Source organism: Oncorhynchus gorbuscha, linkage group LG13 (assembly GCF_021184085.1).
Source record: "Oncorhynchus gorbuscha isolate QuinsamMale2020 ecotype Even-year linkage group LG13, OgorEven_v1.0, whole genome shotgun sequence".
NCBI lineage: Eukaryota > Metazoa > Chordata > Actinopteri > Salmoniformes > Salmonidae > Oncorhynchus > Oncorhynchus gorbuscha.
In genome coordinates this window covers 52340753-52366625 of record NC_060185.1, presented here as the reverse complement: position 1 = coordinate 52366625, position 25873 = coordinate 52340753, and the positions used below count along the sequence as shown (strand labels likewise).

Sequence of the window (25873 nt, the reverse complement as noted above, 5' to 3'; positions counted from 1 at the left end):
GAACTTCCCTTTAAAGAAAGCTAAACTCATGTATTTCTGGTTGTTGAGTCAAAGATACAATGGCCAGTTGAATTTCATCTTTCTAAAAAATACAAAATTATTTCCGAATATTTTGGCAAGTTAGCTAAATCCTTGAATTCTGCGTTATAGTATAAACCTCTGGGCTAGATCGTTCCCACGCAATGGGCTGTTGAAGATGGAAATCAAAGGGAAAGAAGAAAACGGCTCTACATGGAACACACAATTATTTAACAATAGGGGTATTCCTTTTTAGCAAACTACTGTATAACATGTGCAGTGTCACTAGTTATGACACATGTATTCAATACGAACATAACAATGTTCAACACATATGTTTTGAAGTTTACTTGGTTTCAAATTATTATGCGTAAGAAAAAACTTAAATGTACTCAACAGTTGGTTCATCCCAGCAGTAGGTTAGAGTTCACAATTGCCGCAGTGTATGTGCGATTGTGCGCTGCCGTTACCGGGTTTTTAATTTGTTGAAAAGTGATTCATCGAAAAATAATAATAATAAGAACGGAGGAGAATGGCCTCTGGTAAGTTTGTTGTGAACTAAGTGTATGCGATGTGTTCAATATGAATTGTGTGTGTCACATTTGTATAAAAAAAAACATTTAATGAGACTGCTGGCTCAGTTAGCTAGTTAAACTAGCGTTAGTTTAGCCAGCTTTCAAGCGCGACCATTAAGAGAATGAACCCTAGCCATAGTTTGTTGGCGAATTTGTTACCCAAATAACGTCTGCCGCTTTCTGTAAAATCAGACTTAGTTATTTTGACTCGCTCAACCATCTTTCTTGTGTAGTTTCCCTTTTTAAGACGAGAATTGACCGCCATTTTTGTCGTGCAGCGTGGTCCTGTTAGCACTGTGCTAACTAGCAAGCTCACGTTAGCTAGCTAGTCTACGAGTATCACGCATATTATTAGCAACGATAGTTAGCAGGCCTTGGATAGCTGGCGTTAGCTAGCTATTTCCGCCGGGTAGTTATATGCATTTCGTATTGACTTGCATGCATTCTTTATGATCACATTAGATGGGAACAACATTAATTTAAGTCACAGCTTATCAAACTAAGTTTACTTGATATCGAAATAAGCTAAAGTCATATAGTGAGATAAGTTTGCTAACTTTACAGGTTTACGTCCTATTGGTATGATCTTTGCTATTCATATTCGGAAACATGTTCAATGGCTAGCTAACAGTTAGATGGCTCATTGGCTAACCAGCTAGCGAACGTTAGTAGTAGCAGTTTTGCCACCCAATCACCCATATCCTTCTCGTTCACAGATTCGGGCTACGGTCAGCCTGGCGCTCAAAGGTAACGTGAATTCACAATGAATACATTAGCCACTCGGCGCTGAAACTTCGCTATCTATTTAGTTACCACTTAAGCAATTGCATAATAGTTTTTGTAAACTATCCAATTAGCCACACAATGCTACACAATGCCACATATATATAATCTCAAGGAACTGTACTTACCAGACGTGAAATGTGACCTTTGCTATCAAATATGAGTCTGAATACAATTTGTCCCAACCACACCATATTGTAATAATAATAATAATAATATATGCCATTTAGCAGACGCTTTTATCCAAAGCGACTTACAGTCATGTGTGCATACATTCTACGTATGGGTGGTCCCGGGGATCGAACCCCCTACCCTGGCGTTACAAGCGCCATGCTCTACCAACTGAGCTACAGAAGGACCACAGCTGTGTATACAGTGGTAGAGTGTGAAGTGTGTGGTCTTATGGCAGCCTGCTGTCTAAATGTACAGGAATATGGTGTTGTTCAGACAAGTTGGATTCAGATGTTTATTTGATAGCAAGGGACATATTTCACTTTACATCTGGTAAATAGAGTTCCTAGAGATTATACATGTGGGCAGGGCAATGGTGTGGTGCACATGTGAGACAGTATGCAATTTTCGGGCACCACTTTTGGCTCGTGCGTGCTACTTTCAGGACTACAGGCGAAGAAGTACACGAAAATTCAGGAGAATCTCTAAGATATCTAACTTTACCTCTCCCTCCCACAGCTATGGATCTTATCCTCCGGCTCAGCAGAGTGGGCCGGTATGTGTGGCGCCTCAATTTCTCACTGAGTATTGTATGAAACTATTTTCTATGTTAATTTCATCCCACCTTTGTTCATATAATGACAATTAAATGCGTATTGCAGGGCTACAGTCAAGGAAATGGAAGTGGCTCATATGGCGGACAGAGTTATGCTGGCTATGGACAGTCTGGTATGTTCAATTTATGGAGAGTCTTGGGAAATTATTTGAGGTCTAGAAGTTGCTGTTTTTAATACATAACATTTCCATTTTTGTTTCTCCAGCTGAGGGTTATGGCCAAACACAGGCAGCAAGCTATGGCCAGCCGGCCTATGATGTCTATGGGCAACAAGGTTCGGATTCCGCTGCTGGGTAAGGCCACTGGCACTACATGAATATAGTATTCCTTGCCGTTATGTACGTTGCCTCTCTACTGGTCTAATCTCATTGCAAATGTTACCTTTCAGTAATCTGTTTTGTTCATTATTAAAGTCTTTGTTGGTGTCTCGGGAATAATTGTTGTGAAAACTTCTCACGGTATAGTGGTGCTGACAAGTCGTCATACAGTCAGCCAAGTTCATATGGCGGCACCGCCGGTGGCGGCTCTTATGGACAATCTCAAGGAGGCTACAAAGGTCGAAGTGAAGGTTAGTTATTGTATAAATTTACAGTGCATTTGGAAGGTATTTAGACACCTTCTCATCTTGTAACGTTACACCTTATTCTAAAATGGATAATATATATTTGTTTTCTCGATCTACACACAATACCCCATAACACATTTAAAAATATATATATTTCAAAAAAATTAACATATGTATTCAGACCCTTTACGATGAGACTTGAAATTGAGCTCAGCTGCATCCTGTTTCCATTGATCATCCTTGATGTTTCTACAACTTGACTTGAGTCCACCTGTGGTAAATTCAATTGATTGGACATGATTTGGGAAGGCACACACATGTCTATATAAGGTGCCGCAGTTGACCGTGCATGTCAGAGCAAAAACCAAGCCATGAGGTCAAAGGAATTGTCCATAGAGCTCTGAGACAGGAATGTGTCGAGGCACAGATCCGGGGAAAGGTACCAATCTCTCTGTCTGCTGCATTGAAGGTCCCCAAGAACATAGTGGCCTCCATCCTTAAATGGAAGGTGTTTGGAACCACCAACACTCTTCCTAGAGCTGGACGCCCAGCCAAACTGAGCAATCCGGGGAGAAGGGCCTTGGTCAGGGAGGTGACCAAGAACCCAAGTCACTCTGACAGAGCTCCACGGTGGCGATGCAGAAGGACAACCATCTCTGCAGCACTCTACCAATCAGGCCTTTGTGGTAGATTGGCCAGACAGAAGCCGACACTCAGTAAAAGGCACATGACAGCCCACTGAGTTTGTCAAAAGCACCTAAAGGACTCTCAAACCATAAGAAACAAGATTCTCTGGTCTGATGAAACAAATATTGAACTCTTTGGCCTGAATGCCAAGAATCACATCTGGAGGAATCCTAGCACCATCCCAACGGGGCAGCATGGTGGTGGCAGCATCATGCTGTGGGGGAAGTTTTTCAGCAGTAGTGACTGGGAGACTAGTCTGGATTGAGGGAAAGATGAATGGAGCAAAGTACAGAGAGATCCTTGATGAAAACCTGCTGCAAAGTGCTCATGACCTAAGACTGGGCGACTGTTCGCCTTCCAACAGGACAACGGCCCTAAACACACAGCCAAGACAACGCAGGAGTGGCTTCGGGGCAAGTCTCTGAATGTCCTTGAGTGCCCCAGCCAATGCCTGGACTTGAACCTGATCAAACATCTCTGGAGAGACCTGAAAATAGCTGTGCAGTGTTGCTCCCCTACCAACCTGACTGAGCTTGAGAGGATCTGCAGAGAAGAATGGGAGAAACTCCCCAAATACAGGTGTGCTAAGCTTGTATCGGCATACCCAAGAAGACTCGAGGCTGTAATTGCTGACAAGTGCTTCAACAAAGTACTAAGTACTGAGTAAAGTATCTGAATACTTATGTAAATGTGATATTTAAAGTTTTTCATTTCAAATAATTTGCAAAAATGTCAACCAGTTTTTTTGCATTGTCATTATGGGTTATTGTGTGTAGATTTAGGGACGGGACAAATGTAATACATTTTAGAATATGGCTGTAACATGACAATGTGGGAAGTCGAGGGGTCTGATTCATTTCCGTATGCACTGTATATATTACATGGCAATGATTTTTCTTGATCGAATGGCCTGCAAAGATCTGCATACTTAGATTTTTTCAGTCTGTTTATTATGATTTGGAGGATCACCGATTTTATAGCCACGGTTGATCGGCCAGACTCTGGACTGTTTAAGATGTCGTCTGAATGACACCCGTTTAAAAAAATAATCACTTCATTGCAGAAAAATCTCATACATATAAAACAATGTGCCATTCATATATAACAGGTAATAGAAATGTGCACAAAGACAACACCACATAACTTGAAAGGCTTGTGTGCCTGTGTTTTGCCCCAGGTGAAGGCGGTCAGGGCAGGAGGTATGGTGGAGATGATGGGAGCTCAGACAGGGGCTCTTCTGACGGGTATAGAGGCCGAGGGCGTGGTGGGTACGAGCGCGGGGGATACGACAGGGGTGGAAGAGGCGGCCCGCCATCCGGTATGGGGTAAGTTCCAGAGCGTGACCACCCGCAAGGTACTTCTGCAACACCCATGCCAGGTAGATGTTCCTTCAAACGCAATGCATGATATAACCCATTCTGATCCATCACCCCACACCTCATCCACATGGACTAATACCTTGTCACCCCCTACCTGCTATAGGCCCCCCTCCCCCACACCTGGGATGTGCCTAGGGCTGGGCGATATGGCCTAAACTCATATTTAGATTATTTTTCTAACTCATGGACGATTAATTATATTTTTGATAAGTTTTCTCTATGCTTTGTTGTGCAGTTAAAGGGCAACACACTGAATTTCAAGTGGTCAGGAATAATCTAATGAATTCAGGGCTTGTAAAATTATACCAAGGCTACAAATAAGCCTTCCACAACCATAAGAACCATTATTTTATCAAAATAGTTTCACCTGCTTTTTTGCAATAAACACAGATTTCTAGCTTTCAAGTCTGTATGAAAAATGTTTTTTTTTTTTTTGTTACAAATTTAACCACGCATATCCACTAATAATGACCAACTTATTGTAGCAGGCATTATAGAAAATTAGCACAGGGCTCAATTTATCAAGCACAAGCACATGTGCTAGTGAGTAGCCAGTGAATCTTTTTTATTTCAAGATCTATTTGCTTGCTAACAAGGTAGAACAGTTGAACTGTTATTAATAGACCCGCATGTCCATCTACAACTCTTGGAACAGCCTGCCTATTCACTTAGTTTAAATATTGGTATCAGGTGGCCTACCTGGATAAGATGTTCTAATTCTGAAAAATAAGCAAGTTGACCATTCCTTTATATACAGTTGAAGTCGGAAGTTTACATACACTTAGGTTGGAATCATTAACACTCATTTTTCAACCACTCCCCAAATTTTGTGTTAACTATAGTTTGGGCAAGTCGGTTAGGATATCTACTTTGCTTGACGCAAGTAATTTTTCCAACAATTGTTTACAGACAGATTATTTCACTTATAATTCACTGTATCACAATTCCAGTGGGTTAGAAGTTTGCATACACTAAGTTGACTGCCTTTAAACAGCTTGGAAAATTCCAGAAAATGATGTCGTGGCTTTAGAAGATTCTGATAGGCTAATTGACATCAATTGTAGGTGTGGATGTATTTCAAGGCCTACCTTAAACTCAGTGCTTCTTTGATTGACATCATGGGGAAATCAGCCAAGACATTAGAAAAAATGTGTAGACCTCCACAAGTCTGGTTCATCCTTGGGAGTAATTTCCAAACGCCTGAAGGTACCACGTTCATCTGTACAAACAATAGCACGCAAGTATAAACACGATGGGACCACGCAGCCGTCATACCGCTCAGGAAGGAGACTCGTTCTGTCTCTTATCAAGGAAGAAGCCACTGCTCCAAAACCACCAATTACAAAAGCCAGACTACGGTTTGCAACTGCTCATGGGGACAAAGATCGTACTTTTTGGAGACATCCTCTGGTCTGATGAAACAAAAATATAACTATTTAGCCATAATGACCACCATTATGTTTGGAGGAGTTTTGCAAGCCGAAGAACACCATCTCATCTGTGAAGCACAGGGGTAGCAGCATCATGTTGTGGGGGTGCTTTGCTGCAGGGGGGACTGGTGCACTTCACAAAATAGATGGCTATATGAGGAAGGAAAATTGTGGATATATTGAAGCAATATTTCAAGACATCAGTTAAAGCTTGGTCACAATTGGGTATTCCAAATGGACAATGACCCCAAGCATACTTCCAAAGTTGCCCTGACTTGAATCCTATAGAACATTTGTGGGCAGAACTGAATAAGTGTTTGTTTGTGTGAGCAAGGATGCCTACAAACCTGACTCAGTTACACCAGCTCTGTCAGGAGGAATGGGCCAAAATTCACCTAACCTATTGTGGGAATCTTGTGGAAGGCTACACAAAGCGTTTGACCCAAGTTAAACAATTTAAAGGCAATGCTACCAAATACTAATTGAGTGTATGTAATCTTCTGACCCACTGGGAATGTGATGAAAGAAATAAAAACAGAAATAAATCTCACTCTACTATTATTCTGACATTTCACATTCTTAATATAAAGTGGTGATCCAAACTGATTTAAGACAGATTTGTTTTTAGTAGGATTAAATGTCAGGAATTGTGAAACTATGTAAACTTTTGACTTCAACTCTAAATGCGTCTTGTTATGCTCATTGAGCCTTTATGAAACAGACCAGTCAGCTAGCACATACAGTAAGTCTGGCTAAAATTATGCTAGCGGTACATGGTGCTGCACGCGACAAACTGAGCATTCATGTTACTCAACAGGTTTGTTGATACTCTTGTTTTTAGTAGGGCCTGCTCTGTTCTACATTTTGGGAGTTGACACATAAGGGTAAGTTCTTGTCTATTACTGTAAAATAATGTAAGCGTTAGTCAATATGAAAGATTGTTAGACAACATCAAATGCAAGTAGTTTTTTAAAACTGCTTGTCAGAGGACAAAGTTATACTACATGGCCAAAAGTATGTGGACACCTGCTCGTCAAACATCTCTTTCTGAAATCGTGGTCATTGATATGGAGTAGATTCCCCCAAGCAGCCAAACAGGATTTCCACTAGATGCTGCAACAGCTGTGTGGACTTGCTTCCATTCAGCCACAACGGCGTTAGTGAGGTCGGGCAGTCGGCGTTGCAATTCATCCCAAAGGTGTTCGATGGGGTTGAGGTCAGGGCTCTGTGCAGGCAAGTCAATTTCTTCCACAACAATGTCTACAAACCATTTCTGTATGGACCTCGCTTTGTGCCTTGGGGCATTGTCATGCTGAAACAGGGAAAGGCCTTCACCAAACTGTTGCCACAAAGTTGGAAGCACAGAATTGTCGAAAGTCTTTGAAAGTTATAACGTTAAGATTCCCTTCACTGGAACTAAGGGGCCTAGCCCAAACCATTAAAAACAGCCCAGACCCTTATTCCCCCTCCACCAAGCTTTACAGTTGGCACTATGCATTGGGGCAAGTCGTGTGATTCATCACTCCAGAGAACGCGTTTCCAGAGTCCAATGGCGGGGAGTTTTACACAACTTGAGCAGCTTGCTTGGAATTGTGCATGGTGATCTTAGGTTTGTTTGCGTTTTTTTCTGGTCATGGAATCTCATTTCATGAAGCTCCCGACGAGCAGTTTTATTATTATTATCTGTGCCTCGGAGCTCTACGGACAATTCCTTCGACCTCGTGGCTTGGTTTTTTTCTCTGACATGCACTATCCACACCGGAACCGTATATAGACGTGCGTGCCTTTCCAAATCATGTCCAATCAATTGAATTTACCACAGGTGGACTCCTATGAAATTGTAGAAACATCTCAAGCATGATCAATGGAAACGGGATGCACCTGAGCTCAATTTCGAGGCATCACAGCAAAGGGTCTGAATACTTATGTGAAGGTATTTCTGTTTATTTTCAATACATTTCTAAAAACCTGTTCGTGTTGTCATTATGGGGTATTGTGTGTAGATTGATGGAAAAAATTATTTAATCCAATTTTAGAAAAGGGCTTTAATGAAATGGGAAGGGGTCTGAATAATTTCCTAATTCACTTAATAGTATATCTCGTCTTTTGTGAGTGGCAGGTTGAGGGGCTTGGTGTCTGTGTGTGAAGGAGACGAGACCAAAAGAAACAACGCTCATATTTTTTTTTTTTTTTTTATATCTTGAGATACAGAATTTGGAGCATCGCGCTTAAACATTAATTCGATATCGCCCAGCCCTAGATGTGCTATATGCTTCACTCATTGAATTAGAATTGTATTTGTGGTTTAAATGACTTGTAAGGATATAACCTGTGTTCCATCTCAATCATAAATATGCATGCAACATTCTGGCTGATTATGGCCTTGCTAGCAAATTTCAATTCATGTGAAGCTCAAATGGCTTGTGGGACAGATTACATGGGGTGTCTGCTACTGACTCCTGTGGTGCAAGGAGTTAAGTGGACACTTCACCTGACCCCCTTTATGAAGTACATAGGGTGTTGAGGATTGAGTCACTTCACCAGCCAAGGATCCTGTAGACCCCAGCTTTTGTACATCTTCATTTAACAAGGCTGTTGAATATAATAGTCAGGACTTTGTTGCTTGCCAGTCATCAGTTCACATTGCAATCTATGTACAATGGCAGTTCTGGAAACTTTTTGTATTTGACAAGCAATTATAGATCTTGGCCAAGTAGCTTTCAGTGTAGAAGACTTTTAGCCTAAAACTATTTTATCAAGGTTACTTTTCTTATCCTTGGCTATCATTAGAAATTGAGACTACATTTGTAACTGGAAGCTTTTAACAACCACTTTGGTAATGGCATTGAATAACGAGTACAGTAGTTCTGCCGCAGTGCTGTCACATTCTCAATTTCTGACCATCGAGATTTCATTTGACATGGTTCCTGACAAGTAATAGACATCGGAGCATTGTAATGCTTCAGCACATGTATATAAACGTGGCCTAAGATCTGCTACAAATCCTGCTGGCTGTTATTATGGATGCTTTTCGCTATTGAAAACCATTCATTGGTACTCTGTGCGAAGTTAAGACTATATTCTAGCTGGAATGAGGATTATTTTTGCCCCCTCCCTCCCGGTTGCTTTGAGAACCGCCTCATGAGCGCCTTAAACAATGCCCCAGAATGATCTGTTATTGAAGTGACCTGATACCCAAGTTATACCCAAGGAACATTGTAAGCTGCTGTACATCAACAGGTTTCATTCAAGTGTTGTATATTTGACATGGAGACATTTTGTATTGTGTTAACTTTGGATCTACATTTTATACTACAGGTATCAGTGAATGAAATAAAACTTGGACCTCAGCTAATGGAGCTCATATATAAAGCACTCAATGGAAGAACGCTCGACTTGTCGAGCGCCGCAGCTATTCAAACCATTTCGACCTATCAGTACTTTTTAAAATTTAATTTAATTTATTTTTTACATTTTTTTTTTTAATCCAAAAACTAAATCCAACTGAATACTCTAAAATAATCTGGTTTTGTAGCAATCTAAATTTACACATTAGCCATCAGAGCCTTCACTCATCAGAACCTACCTGTATATAGTGGGCATTCTGCCTAGTTTTGTCCATTTTGATCTTAAAACATCCCAGACCTAACACTTTCCCATGTGAGTGGGAAGACATTTCCACGATAGTCGCACACCATGGCAGGAGTGCATACTGATGGGGATGTAGGGGAGCTTTGAGCTCTGTTGGGACAAAGAAAACCCATCATATCTACAATTTTTCCTCTGCAGAGGTGGTGACCGTGGTGGCTACAAAAATTTCGGTGGTAAGTGACGAGCATCAGAACTGTCTCGGTTGGGGAGGAAAAAGGTTGATTAGGAAAAGAGAAAAAGGGAGTAGGAAAGAAAGCAGAACAAACTGAATGCCACCATTTTGTTGTCAAAACCTCAGACCTCCACCTATTGTTCTTAGGGAGGGGGATTTCTCATAAATTATCTTTAGGGTTAAGCACAAGAAAGCTTGAAGTTTATACATAATGGTATTGTTGCATGAGGACAAGGTTGAATGTAAATGACAAAGGATGAGAAGTGTGCTGTGGCGAAGAATGACACTGGAGAGAGCCATTTTTTATCTTTATCTTCTAAACTCAAATCATTTCTGCCCATGTTGCAAGGTGTTGAGTGATTATATGAATGACGCAACTGTCTCAACACTGCAGCAGAAAGCTGTAAACGGCCTTATTCTAAATGTTAACGTAGCCTTGTGTACACTATTGGTAGAGTTGATGAATTCTTGTATGGATGTTGAATGAAGTTGTGTAGTGTACAAAGTGCATGTTCTCATGGCTTTCCCCACCTTTCCTCTTTGTTGTATTTCAGGTCCTCGAGACTACGGCTCAAGGGATGAACCAAGTGAGTTGCACATGCTTGTTTGCTTATTGCTACCCTGAAATTCAATCTAGGGTTTGACTATTCCTGCAATCATGCCAGCCTAACACTGACCTCTAGTCTCTCGCAAGCAAATGCCACAGAACAACAGGTGGTTTGAAGTGATGCGCCTGCTGACTAGTACCTCTGTGTTTGTCCCCAGCTGGAGGTAGCGGTGGTAGCCAAGGTAGCGGCAGCGGTGGGGAGCAGGACAACTCTGACAACAACACCATCTTTGTCCAGGGACTGGGAGAAGATGTCACAAGTGATGAAGTGGGCAACTACTTCAAACAGATTGGGATTATTAAGGTAAGGATTGGCAACGCCTTAGCCCCTACCCCATAGGGCCTAGATATTTCATGTAAGTGGCTAGGATGTAGGGATTGTTTCTGGATGGGGAATGCGTCTCCCTGTACACTTGAATGGCTACTAGTGACGGGGAGCGGCATATCAGACCTGCCAACTTGCACACATTTTGCATACCGTGCACGCAATTTGAGGTCAGAGTACGCTGGTACAAAAATGGAAAAAACCTTAAAATAGGCTTCTATTGGTGCATTGTAGTTTTTGACTCGGCCATCTGAAGTTGGCGTTGAGCCAATCGGGAGACTTGGCCGAGGAGAAATGGCTAGCGCTCCGGCTCGTTGTACTGGCGTACAATTTTCCTCCCGCGAGCTGGCTGGCAGCTCTCCACTTTGTTGATAACACTGTGTGGGGGGAAAGGTTTACAAATGCATTTTCCAAAATTTAGTCAAGCACAACCAAATTTGGAGTTGGCTCATTTAATGAAGGTGTCATTATCACGGCGGTGGTTAGCTACAGCGTTTAGTCAACTGAGCAAAAGAACATTCTTGCCCGCACATTTTTTGATCTCCACAAAGGTAGTCGGCGTGAGCGCATTGGCGAGCAAGAAGACGTGCAGTACTTCAGTGCGCGTTGCTGCGTGGGTGGAAACAGACATGGCAGAGAGCTGTTCTGCTAATACCATCCTTCACAGAAAGTTGTTAGACTGTAGATTAGTAGACCAATGTTAATCGGTTATTAATTTGTCCTCTTGATATACAGTGGGGAGAACAAGTATTTGATACACGGACAATTTTGCAGGTTTTCCTACTTACAAAGCATGTTTGTCATTTATTATACAGTGGGGCAAAAAAAGTATTTAAGTATTTAATCTTTGGAGGGAGTTTAAAGTCTGTGTTGCCCAGCAACAGCCCCAAAACATCACTGCTCTAGAGGAGATCTGCATGGAGGAATGGGCCAAAATACCAGCAAGTGTGTGAAAACCTTGTGAAGACTTACAGGAAACGTCTGTCATTGCCAACAAAGGGTATATAACAAAGTATTGTGAAACTTTTGTTATTGACCAAATACTTATTTTCCACCATAATTTGCAAATAAATTAATTAAAAATCCTACAATGTGATTTTACTGGATTTTTTTTTCTCATTTTGTCTGTCATAGTTGAAGTGTACCTATGATGATAAATTACAGGCCTCATCTTTTTAAGTGGGAGAACTTGTACAATTGGTGGCTGACTAAATACTTTTTTGCCTCACTGTAGGTACACTTCAACTGTGAGAGATGGAATTTAAGTAATTCATTTTCATTTTATTGCATGCCATAAGTATTTGATACATCAGAAAAGCAGAACTTAATATTTGGGACAGAAACCTTTGTTTGCAATTACAGAGATCATACATTTCCTGTAGTTCTTGACCAGGTTTGCACACACTGCAGCAGGGATTTTGGCACATAATGTGTTGGCACCTAAGTGTCATGATAACTTACCATGAGTTCCCTGGCAATTCCCAGTCTTAATGGCAACCCAGATTTATGTGTCCTAGTGTTAATCTTTGTGTCCTGTCTTGATAGTTGAACAAGAAGACTGGCCTGCCCATGATCAACCTGTACTCTGACAAGGCTACTGGAAGACTGAAAGGAGAGGCCACGGTCTCATTTGATGATCCACCTTCCGCCAAAGCAGCCATTGAGTGGTTTGACGGTAAGGGTGTACTCTTTATTCCCATGCGCTTATGCTGTGTTCAGTTCTTCTGTTACAGTCTCATCCATGTCTAATTTTCTTATAGGCAAAGAATTCCAAGGGAAACCCCTCAAAGTGTCTTTTGCCACCCGAAGAGCTGAGTTCACGCAGAGGGGTGGTGGTGCAGGAGGAGGAAGAGGTGGCGGAGGAGGTACGTTTCATTCACATTTTGGTGACAAAGCATTAACATGTTGCTGTAACTACCCGCGGGTGAGTTTCCTAAAAACACCACAAGGTAATCTTTGTGCTAAAGATAAGCTTTAAATCCATTGGTAGGCAATAAGGTATAACAATTCAGATACAAATTGGAATCTGGTTCAAATATTTAAGAGATGAGTGCATCATTCTGAGAACCCAAATGTAGCATGCATCGGGCAGTACAACTCTGCACACAGCATGCTGACCAACTGGTCGGTAGGACTATTCCTGATTTTTAACTACCACCGAATAAGGCACTTTGAAGAATGGAAAGGCAGAGTGGCATGTGCTCTGCACAGGTAGAGAGCCCCGTCTGTGCAGATGCTTGGTGTGAACCAATGTAATTGTCATCATGCTCTGTTGAAAATGCTGTTTTACCAGAATGAAAGTATGCTACTAATTTGGTTACCTGCTGATCTGGGCTTACATCATATAGATTTCTTCAGGTTCACCATCAGCAATAGTTTTAGTAGTTTTGCTTTAAACACTGAATTTAGTCCCTTTTTTTTTTTTTTAGATTCAGGGTAAAGTTGATTCCATAACAAGGACAGCAATCACTTTGAGAGCTGCGCTACATGGTCAATGCGGCTGGGAGGAAAAGAGAACTTAACTCTGAAAGTTATTTTCTTTTATCTTTTCTTTTGAATATTTATATTTTGGCAACAAATGTTAGCGCATTTATTCGCATCGGACAAAATCTCATGGGTTCGTTACTCTAGTCCAACAGAATCGCACCTCCATCGTTTCAAATGAATACCTACTGTGGCCCATGTATCTAGATCGAATTGTCTTGAAAGGGAAAAGAGGCATGCCCCTAGGTAATGGAATAAATTATCTTGATGCTAAATACTAGGTGGACATTTTCCTTGATGGAAAAATTGATTTTCTTCAGCTCTTCTAAAGTATGTTTGTGGATAGGATTGTCTGATCATGTCAATGATGATTTGGTGTCTGGCGTGAACCAGGTTTGGGTGATATACTTTGAAATGCTGACTGAGTTTCAATCGTTTTAAATATCTATATACACTGAGTATACAGAACATTAAGAACACCTGGTATTTCCATGACTGACTGATCAGGTGAAAGCTGTGATCCCTTATTGATGTCACTTGTTAAACCTGTTGCAACTCTAGTGGCAGTATTTTCATTTTGAGGGGAAAAAAATGTTCCCGTTTTAAACAGGATATTTTGTCAGGACAAGATGCTAGAATATGCATATAATTGACAGCTTTGGATAGAAAACACTAACCTTTCCAAAACTATAAAGATATTGTCTGTGAGTATAACAGAACTGATGTTGCAGGCGTAAGCCTGAGAAAAATCCAATCCGGAAGTGCCCCATATTTTGACAGCGCTGAGTCCCTATTGAGCTGTGAATGTGCCATCAACCAGCTTACGTTTTCTACGTATTCCCCAAGGTATCTACAGCATTGTGACGTAGTTTTGCGTGTTTATGGTGAAGAATAGCCGTAGGCGGCTACATTGCGTAAGTGATCACCTGATGACTCCCAGGGTGACTCTCGCGTAAAATACAGAGTTAGCCATTACTCCAATCAGTCCTACTGAAAAACAAATTGTCCCGACGGACATATTATCGAATAGATATTAGAAAAACACCTTGATGGTTGATTATAAACAACGTTTGCCATGTTTCTGTCGATATTATGGAGTTAATTTTGAATATCTTTTGCCGTTTTCGTGACTGCAAAATCCGGGCGATTTCTCAGCCAAACGTGAAGAACAAATGGAGTTATTTCCCCTACAAAAATAATCTTTGGGGATTTTTTTTTTTTACTTTGGCTATCTATCTACCTGGGAGTCGTGAGTGAAAACATCCGAAGCTCATCAAAGGTAAACGATTTAATTTGATTGCTTTTCTGATTTCCGTGACCAAGTTACCTGCTGCTAGCTGGACAAAATGCTATGCTAGGCTATCGATAAACTTACAGAAATGCTTGTCTAGCTTTGGTTGTGAAGCATATTTTGAAAATCTGAGATGACAGGGTGATTAACAAAAGGCTAAGCTGTGTCTCAATATATTTCACTTGTGATTTTCATGAATAGGGATATTTATGTCCGTTGCGTTATGCTAATTAGTTTCAGGCGATGATTAAGCTCCCGCATGCGGGTTTGGGAGTCGCAAGAAGTTTTAAATCCACTTCAGTCAATGTAGATGAAGGGGAGGAGACTGGTTAACAAATTATTTTTAAGCCTTGAGACATGGATTATGTATGTGTGCCATTCAGAAGGTGAATGGGCAAGACAAAATATTGAAGTGCTTTTGAACAGGGTATGGTAGTCGGTGCCAGGCGCACTAGTTTGTGCTCAACAGTTTCTCATGTGTATCGAGAATGGTCCACCACCTAAAGGACATGCTGCCAACTTGACCCAACTGTGGAAAGCATTGGAGTCAAGATGGGCCAGCATCCCTGTGGAAGGTTTTCGACACCTTGTAGAATCCATTCCCCGATGGGTAGGCGTGTATGAAACTAAATCAGGTTGGTGTTCCTAATGTTTGCTATACTCAGTGTATATATACAGTGAGCTGCAGAAGTATTGGGGGTTGGGGGGAGTGCGTGCAACTTAATATTATGGGGACCAAAAGTATTGGGATAAATTCGCTTGTGTATTAATAACCCCATAGAGTTGATGTCTGTACCCTCGCAGAAATCTAATTGGTGTGTGCCATGTATATTGTCTATCCCCACCAGACATGTTCATGACATTAAAATGCCAAAGCTGTGAACCAACGATATTAATTTGGGGACGGGTCGAAACATTCATGTTTATTTAGGTAGCTTGCTATTGATAGCTAATTTGTCCTGGAAAAGAAACATTGGGTTATTTTAGCTGAGATGTATGGTCCTTTTTTGGGGATTTTTTGGGGGGACTGGCTCTTTGTAGAATTTTGGCCCATGTTGAGTCATACAGAATTGTGTGTTCTCTATTGTAAAATTAAGTCTCCCCTTTTTTTATGAATTGTTTTCTCCTTGTTCATTCTTCTAATGTTGGTTTTATATGGCAGTTGGCAACTGACTTTGATGTGCATTACCACCACCAAATGAATCAGGGTCACCCGCCACTCCATCTCTCAATCACCCACGTGGGTGTATGCTCCTAAAAACCAATGACTTGCACCTGCATCAAGCATCTAAAATAGTACAAAGTTGTATTTTTATCACCTGGCTACGCAGACACTCGTGTGAGCAGTTTGAATGAAATTGTTGACTAACAGGTATGTGTGTTTATTTTGCAACGCAAGTGATGCCAGGCGGTGTGGTCAGCATGTAAGCCAATTTATTAGCCTTTGCGTCTGCGGTGGAAGGTGGCGGCGCTACATGGGGTGTTTTGTCAGACCATGAGACAATCCGAAAATCCGTCTTACCAAAACGTCTAGCGTCTCAAGAACCCGCACATGTCCGTTTTTCTCTAGGATGACCACAAGACACCTCTGATGGTAGCCCGGTACTAGTGAAAATAACTATGGAAGTACAGTGCCTTCAGAAAGTATTCACATCCCTTGGCTTTTCCCACATTTTGATGTTACAGCCTGAATTTGAAGTGGATTAAATTGAGATTTTCTTTGTCACTGGCCTACACACAATACCCCATAATGTCAGTGGATTTGTTTTTCGTTATTTTTTGCGGAAATGTTATTGTTGTTAAAACAACTTTTGTTTGATCGGTAGAGTGTTAAGATTTTCATAGCAGAGCAGAAAAATATTTTATACAAACTTCTCTAAGTTGGCAAAGTGTCAAACTAGCTGATTTGTGTCAAGTTGCATTATTGCATTTACAGTGAATGGAATGTTGGATGTCCTGTCACAATGGGACCTTTTTAGAATGCTTAAATAGTTAAATAGTTTAAAAAAAATAGTTTTAAAAGTATAGAAGAAATCAGTTACATACAAGCAAGTCAAGTCGCTTTGGATAAAAGCGTCTGCTAAATGGCATTTATTATTATTATATTAATCCAGACCAGTCTACACATTTTAAATTTAACGGCGTTCCTAGCTTAAATGGTGTAAGAGGAGTGGTAAAGAATAACTAAGAAATGTGTAATATTTTAAAGTGTGTACTCCTGCTTTGCAAGCCAAACTAATAAATAGAAGTCAGAAGTAAGTGGTATAATATTTAAAGTGTTTCTGCTTTTGCAAGCCAGACTAATTCTTTGTTTCTGGGAAATTACTCCTAAAGAATGAACTGTGCTTTCTTTGAACCCCGTTGTTGAAGCAAGTGGTATTTGATGTCGCTATTTAGGTTTTGGAGGCCGTGGTCGTGGACGTGGGTTTGGAGGAGGTGGTGGTGGTGGTGGTGGTGGTGGTGGACCCAACTTTGACATTAAGGGAGGGGACTGGCCATGTCCTAACAGGTATTTATTGCAATATTTTGTTTGAAGCAGGACAGGTGCAATTAAAACAATTTTCATGAGTCATCCATTGTATGTGCCACTAAATTATGTTCTCAGATGAAGTGGCTACATCTTTTATGGTTGACAATTGTTCCCCTCTCCTTTTCAGTTCTTGTGGCAACATGAACTTTGCGCGACGATACGAATGCAACAAGTGTGGCACACCGAAACCAGGGGACAGTGGAGGAGGTATGTAAATGATGGCTATGAGCCTGTGGTAGAGAGAACTGGGTTTCAAGTAGACTATAGGGGGAAGTTGAGTCGTTTAACCACTAATACTATAAACTATTTCTTCTGTTGGAGTACTTGCTCTAACAGCTGGCTTATGTTTGTAGATCGTGGTGGTGGCGGCAGAGGAGGGTATGGTGGTGACAGGGGCGGCGGCTACAGAGGCCGTGGGGGATTCCGTGGAGGTGACCGCGGTGGTTATGGTGGAGGTGGATATGGTGGTGACAGGGGCTACAAGATGGGAGGAAGGTAAATCGATTAGTGTCATTTCCCTCCCATGCAGTTCAATATTTGGCCAGAAGAGGGTATACCTGAGATGTGAAAGTGAACTGTAGAATATTGAATTAGGTTAACTTTTTCTTGTCCTTTTTTTTTTGCTCTCGTAGTAATTTCTTTTTTTTTATATTAGGCTAGCTGAACACCAGTCAGCATTATCTGACTGAATGCCAATGCCTTCAGGGTATGGTATAATTTACTATGGGTCTATTGTTTTCTTCCCTCAGAGGTGACCATAGAGAAGACAGAAGAGACCGGCCATACTAAGGATTCACGTGGACACCATTCCAGCCCAGGGGTTAGGGGAAGGGGGGGGGGGGATTGATATACACTTTGATTTGCATTCCTTTCATTACATGTACTGCTTCTGATCTGTCTTGTCGGGAGGTCAGGGTAAAGATGTGCAACTACTGTGAAAGGACTTTTGGGCTGATAAGCAGGGTTGTTGAAGTGGGCAGGGTCAAATGTCATGTCTTTGTTTATTTTCATTTCCCCGATTCTAAGTCCAGGCATTGTGAGGTAGACTTCTAAGACTTCGTATCATTGTTTTGTAAAATTGAAATGAACTGTTTTACTTGGGTTTCTCTTTTTTCCAAATGATATTAAACTGTTCTGATCTTAGTGTCTTCCTGTATGTTTTACTTCAAAGTTCTAGTGGGAATCTACATACATATTGAATGTGTGGGTATTAATTGTCAAATGCTAGCAACGTAATTAAGCATGTCAGCATTTCTTCAATGTCTGCAGGTAAATTTTGGGTCTACTGAGTGGTGCTGCATCTCAGTGCTAGAGGTGTCACTACAGACCCTGGTTTGATCCTGGGCTGTATCACTACCGGCAGTGATCGGGATTCCCGTAGGGCAGCGCACAATTGGCCCAGCTTTGTCCGGGTTTGGCGGGGTAGGCCGTCATTGTAAAATAAGCATTTGTTCTTAACTGACTTGCTTAGTTAAATACAAAATATATAAATGATTTTGAACAATATTTATGTAGCCTATACAACGTGCCAAGAGAAGGGATGTTTTGACATGCTCTCACTACAGTATTTTGCTTTCAGCTCTCAACCAGCCCATGAGCTGTGGGCGGTACTGTCCCTCCCCTATGTGAGGAAAATGACACAGCACAGGGATCACACACATTGATATATCCTGGGTTGTTGCACATTAGACGAGCAGTACTTGGAAATATCTGAATTGGATTTAAATGTATGTTTGTCTGCGTTAATCTAATGGTATTGCAAGTGTTATACAATGCGTTTGCGAGACTCTCCGGACCAGAATAAATTGTGGCATATCGGTCCATGTATCATAACTGCGCTAATACTTATAAAGTCAACTGTTTGCACACCGGTGTCAACGGACTGGCGGGTCGAGACACCTGAGGCCGAGGTACGTGTTATCTGTAGCTTATTAGAAGTTTTCTAAAATGTTTACTGCTTGAAACTTTAGAACTAGACTACTTTTGACGAGATATTCAAAAACACTTAAGATTGCTTTTACATAGGTAGCCAAATCTGATATTTGTTAACAATCAGATATTTTGGTCAATACCTATTAGTGAGGTGATTGGTCAATAGTGAGGAGGGAAAAATACAGAATGGCTGCGTTTAGTATACGAAGTGCAGAGTTGAATGGATATAGTCATTTGACTCACCTAAATTGAGCCAGGTAGCATACGCCCACAGCAACTGTCAGTTTCGAGTGGTTGGCAGGCTACCCCCGATTGAGCTCTCATAATGGGAATCCGAAGAGAAAATGGCTGTCGGTGTAAATTCCATTAGAATCTAATGCATGAGCGCAAGACGTTCATACGTGTTTTCAATATCTTGTGCTCAGGGATGGGTTTAGTCAATCTAGCTCTAGCAGGCATTTTACCTTCCAGCAAGATTCCACAGCTACATTCTGGCAGGTATAAATACGAAAACGAACATGTGTTATCTTATACCACTGGTTATACTGACTGCACACAACACCTTCATTACAGTTTCAGTTTTCAAACCTAAATTATAGTCTGACAAATGTTTAACTCAATTTGTTATGCTGTTTCAGTATTTCAATATACACTAAATGAAAATGCAACAATTTCAAAGATAAAGGAAATCAGTTAATTGAAGTAAATTTATTAAGGCCCTCATCTATGGATTTCACATGACTGGGAATACAGATATGCATATGTTGGTCACAGATGTTGATTGTGGCCTGTGGAATGCTGTCCCACTCTTCAATGGCTGTGAAGTTGCTGAATATTGGTGGGAACTGGAACACGCTGTCGTACACGTCGATCCCGAACAGGCTCCATGGGTGATGTCTGGTGGGTATGCGGGCCATGGGAAAACTGAGACATTTTCAACTTCCAAGAATTGTGTACAGATACTTGCAACATGGGGAAATGCATTATCATGCTGAAACATGAGGTGGTGGCCGTGGGTGAATGGCACGACAACGGGCCTCAGGATCTCATCACGGTAACTCTGTGCATTCAAATTGCCATTGATAAAACGCCATCGTTGTCCGTAGTTTGCCCATACCATAACCCCACCACTACCATGGGGCACGGTTCAAAAGGTTGACATCGGCAAACCACTTGGCAACACAACGCCATACACGTGGCCTGCGGTTGTGATGCCGGTTAAAAGTACTGCCAAACCGTGATTCATATGTGATGAATACACTTCTTCAGCGTGCCAGTGGCCATTAAATGTGAGCATTTGCCCACTGAAGTTGTTTACGACACCGAACTGCAGTCAGGTCAAGACCCTGTTGAGGACAACGAGCACACAGATGAGCTTCCCTGAGACTGTCTCAGAGCATTCCGCAGGTGAAGAAACCAGATGTGGAGGTCCTGGGTTTTACACGTGATCTGCGGTTGTGAAGGCGTTTTGGACGTACTACCAAATTCTCTAAAACGATGTCGGAAGAGAAATTAACGTTACACTCTCTGGCAACAGCTTTGGTGGATATTCATGCAGTCAGCATGCAAATTGCATGCTCCCTCAAAACTTGAGACTTCTGTGACATTTCAGAGTGGTTTGACAATGTAACTTCTCTCTCTACGTTCCCTGTGTGTAAGGGGTCGGACACACACAGGATTCTCTGCCGTTTGCAAGCCGAGACTATTTAGCATCTCTGAACTGAGTTGTCATCTGTTGATTTTTTAAAATTTCCTCCCCATAACATCTCTAATCATACCTCTTCCTGTCGGTGCCTGTTGTTAACATCAAGCCCAGTGGTTAGATCCTGATAACTGATGGTCTCTACTCGCTTTCTGTAAGACGGGTGGTCTGGAGTCTATCACTCCTCTCCTCAGTCAGAGGGATGAGGGGGAAAGTTAGCATGCTACTACCTGACAGTGACTATAACATGTCTTTTTAGAGAGGACCTAAGGAAATAGTTGAAGGTTACAAGGCTGAGGCAAATTAATGTCTGATTTAATAATGTTTATATACCAAGTAAGTGTGGGAGTCTCATGAAAAATAATGATGTAACATTTATTGCAGGGCTTCCTGGAGAAATATGGATATCTGCACCAGGACAATCACATACACAATGCTGCAGAGGTCAAAACAGCAGTCCGGTACGGTACTACTGTCTCTCAAATAACTCCATCACTTTTGAATTGTCTCTATCTCCTTCATGCAATTCTGTTCTGTGTCGGTTTCTCTTTATTTGTCCCCTTACATTCTCCACTGGCTAAGACTTGGCCATTCTGTCTCTCACACTGTATTTCACAGCCTCACCCTCTGTTCTCAATTCTACCAGTGGGGCATAGAGTCGTCTTCCTAATCAGAGAGCCTGTTGCCCAATGGAGCAGAATATTTATGTTGGCCCGAAGACTCAAGTCATAATCTAATTACTTATATTGGATTATGCACTCAACGTCCTACATTGAAAAATGCACTTATCTTCATCTCTGTTGTCTGATTAGAGTCAGTACAAGGCTAATATTAACCTGGTAGCTGAGTCAGGCTGTATGGTGTTAGGGGAGGGTGTAGGTCTGTGGGACAACCCATGGAAGGGTAATGTAAAAAGGCAGGCAGTAAAATAATCCCTCACTAACCACCGAACTGGGGAACCTCCTCTGCTGAAACCTCTCCAAACCACTCTGGAATGTAGAGTTCAAATCTCACTAAGAATGCTATACTGTTGATATACAGCGCTTTCAGAAAGTATTCAAACCCCTTGACTTATTCCACATTTTGTTGTGTTACACCTGGAATTCAAAGTGGATCAAATAGATTTTTTTCCTCAGCCCTCTAGACATGGCCAAAAGTTTTGAGAATGACACAAATATTAATTTCCACAACATTTGCTGCTTCAGTGTCTTTAGATATTTTTTATCAGATGTTACTATGGAACACTGAAGTGTAATTCCAAGCATTTCATAAGTGTCAACGGCTTTTATTTCCAATTACATGAAGTTGATGCAAAGATTCAATATTTTCAGTGTTGACTCTTCTTTTTCATCACCTGAGCAATCCGCCCTGGCATGCTGTCAATTAACTTCTGGGCCACATCCTGACTGATGGCAGCCCATTCTTGCATAATCAATGCTTGGAGTTTTTAATTTGTGGGTTTTTGTTTGTCCATCCGTCTCTTGAGGATTGACCACAAGTTCTCAATGGGATTAAGGTCTGGGAAGTTTCCTAGCCATGGACCCAAAATATTGATGTTTTGCTCCCCGAGCCACTTAGTTATCACTTTTGCCTTATGGCAAGGTGCTCCATCATGCTGGAAAAGGTATTGTTCGTCACCAAACTGTTCCTGGATGGTTGGGAGAAATTGCTCTCGGAGGATGTGTTGGTACCATTCTTTATTCATGGCTGTGTTCTTAGGCAAAATTGACTGAGAAGCAACCCCACACATGAATGGTCTCAGGATGCCTTACTGTTGACATGACACAGGGCTGATGGTAGCGCTCAACTTGTCTTCTCTGGACAAGCTTTTTTCCTGATACCCCAAACAATCAGAGAGGGGATTCATCAGAGAAAATGACTTTACCCCAGTCCTCAGCAGTCCAATCCCTGTACCTTTTGCAGAATATCAGGCTGTCAATAATGTTTTTCCTGGAGAGAAGTGGCTTCTCTGCTGCCCTTCTTGACACCAGGCCATCCTCCAAAGGATGCACTCACACCTGCCTGCTGCCATTCCTGTGCAAGCTCTGTACTGGTGGTGCCCCGATCCCGCAGCTGAATCAACTTTAGGAGTCCTGGCGCTTGCTGGACTTTCTTGGGCGCCCTGAAGCCTTATTCACAACAATTTAACCGCTCTGCTTGAAGTTCTTGATGATCCGATAAATGGTTGATTTAGGTGCAATCTTACTGGAAGCAATATCCTTGATTGTGAAGCCCTTTTTGTGCAAATGTAACCATGGTTGACAGAGGAAGAACAATGATTCCAAGCACCACCCTCCTTTTGAAGCTTCCAGTCTGTTATTCGAACTCAAACAGCATGACAGAGTGATCTCCAGCCTTGTCCTCGTCAACACTCACACCTGTGTTAACGAGAGAATCATTTACATTACATTTAAGTCATTTAGCAGACGCTCTTATCCAGAGCGACTTACAAATTGACTGACATGATGTCAGCTGGTCCTTTTGTGGCAGGGCTGAATTGCAGTGTAAATGGTTTTGGGGGATTCAGTTCATTTGCATGGCATAGAGGGACTTTGCAATTAATTGCAATTCTTCTGATCATGCTTTATAACACTCTGGAGTATATGCAAATTGCCATCATACAAACTGACGCAGCAGACTTTGTGAAAATGTATATTTGTGTCATTCTCAAAACTTTTGGCCACGACTGTACACACAATACCCCATACCCATTGGATGCAGTGATCACAATATAGTGGCTGTATAAAGTTCCAAAAGCTGGGCCTAAAATAGTGTATAAGAGATCATACAAAGGATTTTGCTGTGGATCTTATCTGGATTACGTTAAAAATATGTGTTGGTCTGATTAATAAGGAGCATCCAGGTGCTGCACTTGATTAATTAAGAAACTGACTGTTAAGAAACGGACTGTTAGAACTGTTAAGGCTCCATGGATTGATAAGGAATTGAAAAACTGTATGGTTGAAAGAGATGGGACAAAAGGAGTGGCTAATAAGTCTGGCTGCTCATCTGACTGGCTGACTTACTACAAATTGAGAAATGATGTCCAAACTTAACAAAAATAAAAAACTGTATTATGAAGCCAAGATCAATGATATAAAGAATGATGGAAAAAAGTAGTACTTTAAAGTACTTTAAATTAAATTATGGGCAGAAAAACAAATTCAACTCCATCTTTCATTGAATCAGACAACTTATTCATCACAAAACCATTTGATGTTGCCAATTATTTTAATGATTACTTAATTTGCAAAGTGGGCAAACTTAGCCAAACTTAGCCAGGGACAACGAACAGTGAGCCATCATACACATGCATAACAAAAACTAATTAAGGAAAGAAAAGCATTGTAAGTTTGAATTTTGTTAAGTTAGTGTGGGAGAGGTAGGAAAATGATTGTTATTGATCAATAATGACAAACCTCCTGGCATTGACAACTTAGATGGAAAGCTACTGAGGATGCTAAGTGACTCTATAGCCACTCCAGTCTGTCATATCTTTAATCTGAGCCTAGAGTAAAGTCTTTGTCCTTAGGCCTGGAGGGAAGCCATAATCATTCCGCGACCCTAGAGGGGTAAAGCGGCCTTTAATGGTTCTAACAGCAAAGCTATAAACTTGCTGCCAGCTCTTAGCAAACTGTTGGAAAACATTGCGTTTGGCCAAATACAATGCTATTTCTCTGTAAACAAATTAACAACAGACCTTCAACATGTACTGCACTGACACAAAAGGCAGATGATTTGTTGAAAGAAATTGATAATAAGAAGATTGAGGGAGCTGTACTGTTAGATTTGAGTGCAGCCTTTGATATTATTGACCATAACCTGTTATTAAGAAAACTGATGTGTTATGGCTTTTCTCAACCTCTGCCATATTGTAGATTCAGAGCTATCTATCTAATAGAACTCAGAGGGTTTTCTTTAATGGAAGCTTCTCTAATGTCAAATATGTGAAGTGTGGTGTACCACAGGACAGCTCTCTAGACCCTCTACTCTTTTCTATTTTTATCAATGACCTGCCACTCGCATTAAACAAAGCATGTGTGTCCATGTATGCTGATAATTCAACCATACGCATCAGACCTCAGCTGAATCTGGTAATGAATGGTGTGGCTGTTGAACAAGTTATGGAGACTAAATTACTTGGTATTACCTTAGATTGTAAACTGTCATGGTCAAGACATATAGATTCAATGGTTGTAAAAATGAGGAGAGGTCTGTCCACAAAGCAAGTCCGGCAGGCTCTAGTTATATCTTGTCTTGATTATTGTCCAGTCATATGGTCAAGTGCTGCAAAGAAAGACCTAGTGGCAGCTGGCCAAGAACAGAGGCAAGTCTTGCTTTTCATTGTAATCAGAGGGGTAATATTAATCCTATCCTAGCCGTGTCTGAATCCTGGCTTAGGAAGGCCACCAAAAATTCTGAAATTTCCATCCACAACTACAACATTTTCCACCAAGATAGAACTGCCAATGGGGGTGGAGTTGCAATCTACTGCAGAGATCATCTGCAGAGTTCTGTTATGCTATCCAGGTCTGTGCCCAAACAGTTCAAGCTACTACTTTTAAAAACCCACCTTTCCAGAAATAAGTATCTCACTATTGCCGCTTGTTATAGACCCCCCCTCAACACTCAGCTGTGCCCTGGACACCATATGCAAATTAATTGCACCCAGAGTTTATACTGTTAGGTGACCTAAACTGGGATATGCTTAACACCCTGTTGCCGTCCTACAATCTAAGATAGATGCCCTCAATCTCACACTAATTATCAAGGAACCTACCAGGTACAACCCTAAATCAGTAAACACAGGCTCCCTCATAGATATCATCCTGACCAACCTGCCCTCTAAATACACCTCTGCTGTCTTCAACCAGGATCTCAGCGATCACTGCCTCATTGCCTGCGTCTGTAATGGGTCCGCGGTCAAACGACCACCCCTCATCACTGTCAAACGC

General features: G+C 41.4%; 2 protein-coding genes across 3 annotated transcripts in view; both read left to right on the top strand.

Moving 5' to 3' along the window:
* The first annotated feature begins 427 nt into the window (after positions 1–427).
* LOC123993125 (RNA-binding protein FUS-like) lies at positions 428–18427 on the top strand. 2 transcript variants are annotated; one of them, XM_046294940.1, is made up of 16 exons: positions 429–560; positions 1310–1340; positions 2067–2103; positions 2210–2276; positions 2369–2456; positions 2628–2731; positions 4593–4740; positions 10014–10048; positions 10602–10634; positions 10813–10958; positions 12525–12654; positions 12740–12844; positions 17152–17263; positions 17412–17491; positions 17638–17779; positions 18034–18427. In XM_046294940.1, exons 1-16 carry the CDS (start codon positions 551–553, stop codon positions 18071–18073), a joined length of 1308 nt encoding a protein of 435 aa, XP_046150896.1. In that variant the 5' UTR covers positions 429–550; the 3' UTR covers positions 18074–18427. The 2 variants fall into 2 exon arrangements, with proteins under 2 accessions (XP_046150897.1, XP_046150896.1); XM_046294941.1 differs by lacking the exons at positions 4593–4740; positions 10014–10048 and having other exon boundaries at positions 428–560.
* Positions 18428–18918: 491 nt separating this feature from the next.
* The window catches only part of mmp28 (matrix metallopeptidase 28), a 31089-nt gene continuing 24134 nt past the window's right edge, over positions 18919–25873 (top strand). Inside the window, exons 1-2 of the mRNA XM_046294939.1 lie at positions 18919–19194; positions 21303–21379. Coding sequence (XP_046150895.1) covers positions 19057–19194; positions 21303–21379 — 215 coding nt within the window. The 5' untranslated portion in view covers positions 18919–19056. The remainder of the gene's footprint in view (positions 19195–21302; positions 21380–25873) is intronic.